This window comes from Lepidothrix coronata, unplaced genomic scaffold (genome assembly GCF_001604755.1).
Source record: "Lepidothrix coronata isolate B3197 unplaced genomic scaffold, Lepidothrix_coronata-1.0 Scaffold104, whole genome shotgun sequence".
NCBI lineage: Eukaryota > Metazoa > Chordata > Aves > Passeriformes > Pipridae > Lepidothrix > Lepidothrix coronata.
Genome location: NW_016690284.1, coordinates 2,575,009 through 2,584,948, shown reverse-complemented (window position 1 = coordinate 2,584,948; position 9,940 = coordinate 2,575,009). Strand labels below are relative to the sequence as shown.

The 9,940-nt window shown below is 40.3% G+C and overlaps 1 protein-coding gene across 1 annotated transcript in view; it reads left to right on the top strand.

The window, feature by feature from the left end:
• OXCT1 (3-oxoacid CoA-transferase 1) overlaps positions 1–9,940 on the top strand; it is an 88,654-nt gene that overhangs the window by 9,770 nt on the left and 68,944 nt on the right. Inside the window, exon 4 of the mRNA XM_017823650.1 lies at positions 7,248–7,383. Coding sequence (XP_017679139.1) covers positions 7,248–7,383 — 136 coding nt within the window. The remainder of the gene's footprint in view (positions 1–7,247; positions 7,384–9,940) is intronic.

The following is a 9,940-nucleotide window of genomic DNA, read 5'->3' as shown; positions in this document are numbered from 1 at the left end:
TATCTATCTATCTATCTATCTATCTATCTATCTATCTATCATCTATCATCTATCTATCTTTATCTATCTTTATATTATGTTTATTAAAATACGTTAAAATGTCCAGGTATAGATAAAAGTACCTTCAGGTGGAAGTTGCATTCCAAATTCACAGGAAGTTACGATGTTTTTCAACATAGTATTAGGTATTAAGTGATTTTAATGGAATGAATTTGACAATCTCTTGATTCAGAATGCTAAAATGTAACTGAAAAAGCCTGAGAGACTTGGAAGGAGGCTTGTATGTACACAAAGATGGGATCAAGGTGATGCTCAGAGTGTCTTAATGTTGTGTATGTCATTTTTGCATATGCATAAGAATTCTTTAAATGTGCCAGTTAAATTTACTTTCAGAAGTGAAATACAAGGTTGCCCAGGACTCTTATTTCACTTGGTAGAGAGAGAAGAGTGGGGTTCTGTAAAATCCTGCACATGGCAAGTTGCCAAAATCAGGAGGCAAGGTATATATTTTCAGCGGAGTTGATTGTTTGAAGCAGTTTACGTTTTTTTAAAATCATCGCCATTTTTCACAAAGAATCTAATGAGATGCTTTTTTACAGCTCTTAAATTGGTGACACTGTGTGAACTGCAAATCCCTGAAAATCTGCCCAGGTCATCTAGCTAATTTTAGTGTGGAGGTTATTTAGGATTTTGGCAGGGCAAATTGTACTAACTTTGCACTACATGGAACTATTTAGAAATCAGCTGTGCAGATAACTTTCTAATTATGGTTGGAAATGAGAACAATATAGCTGTGGAACTCAGCATGGTTGAGGAAATGTGTCAACTTGGTTACAGAAGAGTGACAATGAAAGTTAAACCTATTTTTCAGCCAAGTGACTTTTGAAGAATGATGTATTCATGATGAAATTCAGATATTTATCAGATTAACTCTATACCCTATAAACTTCATTGTGAAGGAAAACTATGGTGAATTTTAAAAGTTCTCAATAGAGTTGTTTTACTTGTAATAAATACACAGTATACCATTTCATAGCAAAAAGGAATGTGGAAGAAGGAGATCTTGCTGCTGATGTAACCATGCAATGTACAGTACTTTGTCCTCTTAAAAATTACCTACCTTTGAACCTTTGGATGGACTGGGCCTATATGCCTGCACCCATCATTCTCACAGGATATTTTTGGAGGATGGCGGAGGAAGAATACTGCCATTTTGCTGTGAAACTGAAGCTGAGATGAGCAAAGAGGACAGAGTTCCCATGAGAAGACTGAGGTAGCACAGGGACAAGGGTACAGTGCAGACACTGTAAAGAACGAATAGAGGGGGATTAAGGCTCGGTCATGCCAGTTTGCATGCTGAGCTTCATGATTCCCCACAACCACAGCTCCTTTATTTTCCTTTTTCTTCCTCCCCTCAAAGTGAAAGAAGTCCCAGGCTGATGAGCTGAGAGATTCAGTGCACTGTTTATTTTGTCCTTTGCCATGGACTGAAAAGTTGATGAGACAGTTTATATGGTTTCTGGGAGCTGTGATCCACTGCCCCGTTTTCTGTTCTACTTCCTTCTCCTGACCAGGACTGCTTTAGCATATGGCAGCACCCATAATTCTCTCTTCCTCCTCCTGTCTCATCACCTTCCCTGAGAGAACTTCAGCCTCTCTTTTCTGCCTTCCATTAAGCAATTTGCAATTGGACAGGTGGAAAAGTATCCTAGGAAAAAGAAGGTGGTTAAGATAGTGTCAAGACATTTGGCTAAAGACAAGAATCAACAAGGCAAATAAACCTCATACCTCTGAATAATTTACCTTTCTATGAGCTGAATCTGTTTTTCTCTCTCTCTTAGTTAACTCCTATTCCTCACCTTGCCCTATTCTGTGTATCCATCTGGAAGTGATGGACAGAGAAGGAGAAACAGAATATCATTTGAGCTGGCTCCTTAGTACTCTTCCAGTGTAATACATGGGGAGATTATTGTGGGACATAGTCTTATTGTTATGAGCCAGCTGTAAGACTGGGGAAGTAATCAAGAACTGTTACATGACTGATTGTCCACATTAATTTTGCCCTTGGTGTGCCTGTACTTATGTTCGATGTCTTCTGGCAAAAGCCATCTAGGTAGGCATCTACTCATTTTCTGCACAAAAACTATAAAGGATCTCTTTCTGGTACTGCCAGAATTATATTTTATTTTTGTGGACCTAAAAACACAGATGGTGCTTTCATCCACATACCTTCTTTCATGTTGGTAAAATTTCAGGCTATAGTCAGGCATCTCTGAGCCTGAAAGCTTAAGATTGTGTTACTAAGAAACACAAAGTGATTCATACATTCTTTTTAGTTGGGGGGCATATCTGGTCTTCGTTAGGAATTGTGGATCTATCTGAAGGCATAATTGCATGTAACTTGGAGGTCTTTTGAAGACTGAGAAGCTGATGTTTACGAAGAAAAACAGCCTCTTCTACATGGAGAATGATAGAGGAAATTGTTTTCTAGCCTGTTGCCAAGAAAATTTCAAGCTCTGGAACAAGTCCATCTGTTACTAAGTTTCAAGTGTTGCGTCATTATGCAACACTTGGACTTGCTGGATGGCTGCAGAGACTGCTCATCTAACTCCAGAAGCTGACTAATGGCTTTACATAAAGCGTTCCCCAGGAACAGGACCAACCATTAATATGCTTTTTCTCTGCAGCAACAGCTAGTTGCAAGAAACACTAGTTTCTACCTGAGGCGGAGTCTTGCCCCAGGATTTATATTGCATGCTTTTCTTTCACAATCTGTAATCTTCAGCGGTGATGTAGTTACCCTCCCATCTTTCCAGTCCCCAGATTATGAGAGGAGAAAGATTAGGTAGGGTATCACGTTGGCTTCTCATTGGTGAATGTGTTTTAATTCTCCAAAACTTAAGATACTCATGGTAATTTTTCATAACGAATGACTTCTGGCCTTGTGGGATCTCCCAGGAATATACTGTCTCACGTTCTGGAGAATCTTTTAACAATGACTGTAGAGGAACACATCGCTTTAAGAGATCTAGAAGGAGGCCCTCATGCTAATTGATGCTGCTTACCTTCCAGTGAGGGGAGCCGGTCTGTTCTGACACTGCCACTTTTTTAAGACATATATAGCTGTCTTCACAAAGACAGAGAGAGAAGAGAGTTGTAATTATCTCCTTTTACTCAAAAAAACCCCCAAACAATAAGCAGTCATATGTCTTGTGCCAGAGTGTGACATTCGAAGGATCCTTTTTTTGTGCCTAAGAATGCAATTTACTATCCCTTGCCTCATCAAGGTGTGTAGGGCTTGTTGATGTGTGAGGCTTTTATCAGCTTGGAAACAGGTAATCTCTTCTTCCCTGTGATGCTGTAGAATGTGTTTTGCTTGAGCCACCAGACAAAAAGGTCTGAGGGCTGCAGATTATTGTTTATCTGCAGTGAAACATCAACATGTCGCCTTTGACTTCCAGTATACTGGAGATATGTGGGATAGATCTTTGCAGTCATCTTTGGCTGCTTTTTTTAATTAGAAAAGGCAGCCATTAGTTTTTGACAGGAAGGTTTTGTAGGTATGAGAGGGACAAAGCCATAGGAAGAAATGTTGCTAAACAACCGGACCTCTGTAATTTTTCTTGTCTGCATCAGTAGAAATGGGGAACTTGGGTCACCTACGTCTTTGATGAGTGCCTAGTTAGATCTCTTTTCTGATATATATTTCTTGTATTCTGTAGATTTACACTTCATCCTAATACAGAACAGGGAAACTTCTAGAAATCTTAATAATTTTGAGGGCAAAAGAAAGCATTCTCTGTCTAGCACTACTGTGTACTTTCCGTTTTCCGATAGCACATATAACAACCATGTCAGCTTCCACCACACCTTCTTCTTTCCTGTCTAGGGCAAAACATTTTTATTGTACTCACCTTTGTTTAAGTTTTTGAAGGACTGAATCCAGCTTTTTAAATAGAGATATAGAATAGGTTCTTTCCATTCACTCAGTAAAAGCTCTATTCTTCTTTTTATAGTTACTGTTTGATAGGGAGAGCATTGCCTAAAAGACAAATATTTTAGGGGTAACACTTGCAACATAAAAGTAATTAAAGCTAAAAAGTTCAAAACCAAACTTTTGTGCCTGAAACAACACAACCAAGAAAGCAGCAAAATATGGGAAGGGAAAACAACTAACTTGAAATGACCGTAAAAGTGTTATATTGAAGGAAATTTGCCCAGACAATGTTTTTCTTATTTTAATATCAGATAGAGATGTGAAATGACAAGCAAAGGGTTGGGAGAACAGAAGTGAGAACAGGATTTTATGTGTGCAGCGTTGGTTTTTTAGAACATTCAAATGTAAGAGAAAAACATAGGAAACATAAAATGGGCTGAAGTCCTTAAAATGAGTTTTTGGAGAGAGATGAAAACTGATATATGTGGAAAGCAAGAAGGTTATTTTAGCTGGAAACCTGAATGGAGGTTACATTCTTAAAAAAAAGGTGGACAGTGATATATTTCTTTAAAGAAATTTACATCTAAAATAAATATATGAGTAACAGCAACAGGATTTTGTGATGCTGCTTTAAAGATTAAATGTATGTGAGAGTTGAAGTAATTTTGTGTTATCAGGCAGGCAGAGCCGGAGGGTGCATGACTTTTGAAAGGTAAAATTCTTGTTCTCATTGGGATAGGGAAATAAGGTTCTTGTAAGACCTGTGTGCTTAGTGACAGATCCTCACAGCAATTTCGTTTTTGAACAAATCTGGCTGCATTTGAGGGGACAAGAAAAAGTGACTTAAGTGAAGAACTACTTGACATGACTGTGGCAGAGAATAACTTTTGGCCAACTTTCTGCTTAATTTCTTTGTTTTATTTGAGAGAAGATACCTCTTAATAGCAGATTGGGGAATCAAGTGTATCCATATGGGATCCTGCATGGAATCTTGCAGGATGATATGCAAAATCCAGTTAAGGACGGTGTGTTCCAGTAGCTGGAACACAGGAACACAGGAAGAAGGATTATGGATCTTAGTGAAATGAGGCAGAAATTTCTTCAACCATTAGAGATCAGCCCCTGACCTTCTCATGTTGCCATCCTTTCTCATGTGAAAGCGCACTCAGAATTTAATTGTCTGCATACAGGAGTCTCGTGTCTGCTTGTTTCTACTTGATAACTTCCAAGTTTTGCAATGATAAGAGTGGTGTTAACCACCCAAATGATACACAGAAATTGCAAACTCTGGTTTGCAAGCAGGTCAAGCTGCCCCTTTTTCTTGCACTAGAGAACACTGCACAGTTTTTAAATTCTCTGTACTTTTGCTACACAGCACTGTCATTATACCAACCCATTAAACTGACATCAGATGTTGGCTAATTTGTTATATTTACTTACTACCTTTTATAACGAGGAGTCAGAGTTTGATGGTTTTCTTTTGAGGGGGACTATCCTGATTTGAATGAACCTATACAGGAAATTACGGCATTTTTATTTTTATTCTCCTTTTTAATCCCTTTTGCCCACAAGACTTTCTATTCTATTCCCAGTGTTTTCAGTTTCAAACTGCTAGATTTTTTTCCTGTGGGGAGTTATAAAAATACAGGTTGTTTCCAGGCAACACACATTTTAGTCTCAAGGCTTTGGCACCACAACATTTTTGAAGTTGCATCAGAACTAGATTTTAAATTCTTCTTAGTAGGTCAGAGTTGGAGAATGGAGCAAGCTTTGATATGTCACATTATTTTATATCTAGAGAACATAGAATAAATTCAGAGAACCAGATCAGAGAAGCTTGTTTCACTTCCTCCCATGCAGTTTCCAAAATGCCTGAGTATGCATATTAAGTGGGCCGTCTTCTTAAAATAGTCCTAACCTTAAAATAGTGCTCTTTATGCATGCAGTTGCACAGTCCTTCTGACTGCATGTGCATGTCTGTCCATGCAGCTGTTGAGAGTGTTGTGGTTGGAGGTGGAGAGCTGGTGCTGGTCCTGCTCACTCGGCCCCTCTCCTTTCACCTGCACTACTGCAGCCCGTGTGTGGGATGCCAGCGCTGGCAAAGAATTACCAGTCTTATATTTGAAAGTGAATACTGCATATTAGTAAAATTTTTTAATCTGGTCCTTTTCGGAGCTTTCCATCAGCAGCGGTGTTTTCAACAGGATGCATATATTGTAAGCATGTGTGTGTTAGTTACAGCATGCTGAATCTTAAAGGATTATTCTAATATTTTTCAGTATTTCTTATCCTGAAATCTCAGGCCAGTGTGTGTATAACTAAGTTTATGTTGAACTAAGCCAGCTAGTGGCAGATATACATCACTGTTTGTAAGGTGTTTCTGGATCATGGCATGTTTCCCACGGGGGAGTGGAAGTTCCGAGTTCTCTGCTCATATGTTGCAGAAACCAACATAAATATAGAAGAGGTTTGTGTAGATGTAGCAGTCTGCTGCCAGCCTGCATAACGTGTTGGAAATGTGATAGAAACATGCCTTTACAATATTGTGTATGTTTATTTCCATTTTTATATTTTAACCTCGTATTTCCTCAAATTGAAGTAGCCTTTTTTGTTGCAGGAATTCTTGAAATATATTCCTGTTCCATTAGTACACAATATATAGGATGACAAACATCACAAAGAATATCAGAATTTTAGAAGCACTGGTACAAGAAAAATGTTGTCTTTGGCATTCATTTTAAGCTGACACAGACAAGAAAATCTTGACTGCAGTGCTAAAACCCTGTTGGAGTAGGCAATTTCTTAGTAAGAAATTAAAATATTTACTATAATAAGAAAATTTGTACAAATATTGTGTTACCTCATATACATACTAGTGCTGTAAATGTGAATGTGCCTTTCTGCTTGGACTTCTAAGCAATCACCTTATTTCTGGGGAGCAAGAATGTAAACAAAAATATATCTTTGTTCACTCAAAGCCATGTATGACTATTAATTGGTAAGACTTTTTAAAGGATATGTAAACACCACTTGCCAAGCTGTTATTTGTAGCTGTTAACATGTGAAATGTCCTTAAAAGGAAGTTTTGGAGGTATTCTGTGCCTAGGAAGAGATGAAGTCTGAACACTGAAATCTTAGATTTTAATTATAGCTTTAATGTTTTCCTGCCTACAAGCTAGAATTAGATTTTTGTCTTCAATTCCTTATGCCTAGTGGGGGGAGATAACTTTGTTCTTTCTTGTTAAATCATTAAAACTTATCAAGTACTTTGTTTACACCAGAACTCTATTGTCTGGCTTTTTCTACACAGTGTTGACAATTTTGGACTTGGTCTTCTGCTTCAGACTAAGCAGATAAAACGCATGGTGTCATCATATGTTGGAGAGAACGCTGAATTTGAACGCCAGTATTTGTCTGGTGAGCTTGAAGTTGAGCTTACACCACAGGTAAGGAGTGTCTAAAAGACTGGTGATTTCTTTTAATCTAAAATACTAAGCAGACTAATGCATAAGTACTCTTATAAAATTATTTTGCAATCCAAATGTTTTGCCTGTGTTCAAGTGACTCTTACCATCTGTGGTGGGTTGACCCCGCCTAGACTCCAGGTACCCAGCAAAGCCACACTGTCACTCCCCTCAGCTGGACATGGGAGAGAAAATATAACAGAGGGTTCATGGGTTGGCATAAGGACAAGGAGAGATCACTCACCAGTTACTGTCACAACAGACTTGACTTAGGGAAATCAATTTAGTTCATTACCGATCAAATCAGAGTAGGATAATGAGAAATAAAACCAAATCTTAAACCCTCCATGCCCCTTTAGCCACCCTCCCCTTCTTCCTGGCTGTAACTTCATTCACAATGTACTCTACCTTCTCCCTGTCAGCAGTGCGGGGCAAGGAGGGAATAGAGGTTGTGGTCAATTCATCACACATTGTCTCTGCCACTCCTTCCTCCTCAGGGAGCTCCTCACACTCTTTCCCTGCTCCAGCATGGCATCCCTCCCATGGGAAACAGTCCTTCACAAACTTCTCCAATGTGAGTCCTTCTCACAGGCTGCAGTTCTTCATGAACTTCTCCAACATGGGTCCCTTCCATGGGGTACAGTCCTTGAGGAACAGACTGCACCAGCATAGGACCCTTCTGCAGCATGCAGTCCTTCAGGAACAGACTGCTCTGGCGTGGGTCCCCTGCAGGGCCACGAGTCCTGCCAGCAAACCTCCTGCAGCATGGGCTTCTCTCTCCATGGGACCATAGGTCTTCCCAGGAGTCTGCTTCAATGCGGGCTTTCCATGGGTAACAGCCTCCTTCAGGCATCCACTTGCTCCTGCGTGGGGTCCTCCAAGGACTGCAGGTGGATCGCTGGTCCCTCGTGGACTTCTATGGCCTCAGGGGCACAGCTGCCTCACCATGGTCTGCACTACAGGCTGCAGGGGAATTTCTACCTGGAGCACCTCCTCTCCCTCCTCCTTCACCAACTTAGTGTCTGCAGAGCTGTTCCACTAGCACATTCTCACTCCACTCTTTTCTGGATGCACTTGCATCTGTGCCATAAGTTCTTTGTTCAGTATGTTATCGGCACAGGTTCTGTCAGACATGAGGAAAGCTTTTGGCATCTTCTCACAGAAGCCATCCCTGTAGCTGCCAAAACCTTGCAACCCCAATGCACCATTCTAGGATCATGTGCTGCAACTGTTCTGTTAAGAACTGACCAGCTGTACCGTGTGAATTCCTCTTATAGCTTGTTACATTATATTGATTTGAAATATATATATTTTTATATATATATACATATACACACACATGTATGTATATTTTATTGAACATTTTTTGATTTTTGGATTTTTTTCTTACCGATTGTAAAAAATGACATGAATTATGCTCACTACTGTGGCCCTTGTAAGGAGAAGGAAGTCAGGGAACTGCTCTGTTCCCATCGTGGTAGCATCTTTTGGGGATGTGTGCAGTGTCTGCCATCTAGTGGGCAGGAATCAAGTTAGGAGATAGTGTTGTGCATAGTGTTATGAGACAATTTACGACTTTAATTTTTAGTGCCAGAGTTTGAATTATTTTAGCACTGCTAAGCTACCCAAATCGCCTGAATGCAATGAGATCCTAAAATCATCAGTAGCAGTAACATTCTATTGAGGTCTCCTTTGAGACATTAGTGCTCTAACTTTAAAGCATACAGTATGTTAGTGTGTGATATTTTAAGAGGTGACACATGGCCTTTGGGCTTTAGACAGATATTTATATAAGTTTCTGGAAAAAACAACAGTTAAAGAATCACAAAGAATGTTCTGTGTTGGAAGGGTCTTAAGTTTTTATTGAGAAGAGTGTCTTGGGCTCCATTTCTTGGGAAGCACAGAATCATAGAATGGATCAGGTTGGAAGGGACTATAGTGGGTCATCTGGTCCAACCTCCCTGCTCAAGCAAGGTCATCCCAGAGCACATGGCACAGGATTTCATCCAAACAGCTCTTGAATATTTTCAGTGAGGGAGACTCCACAATCTCTCTGGGCAACCTGTTCCAGTGCACGGTCACCCACACAGTAAAGAAGTTCTTCCTCATATTCAGGTGGAACTTCTTGTACCTCAGTTTCTGCCCATTGCCTCTTGTTTTATTGCTCGGAACCACTGAGAAGAGCCTGGATCCAGCCTCTTGACACCTTCACTTCAGATACTTATAGGCATTGATGAGGTTTCCTCTCAGCTGACTCTTCTTGAGGCTGAACAGGCCCAGCTCCCTCAGCCTTTCCTCATAAGAGAGATGCCCTGTTCCCTTCACCATCTTTGCTGCTCTCTGCTGGACCTGTTCTTGGAGCTCTAAGTCTCTGTTGTTCTGGGGAGCCCAAAACTGGAGACAGCACTCCAGATGTGGCCTTCCTAGGGCTGACTGGAGGGGCAGGACCCCTTCCCTTGACTTGCTGCCAATGCTCTTACTAATTCACCCCGCGATACCATTGGCCATCCTGGCCACAAGGACTCACTGCTGGTTCATG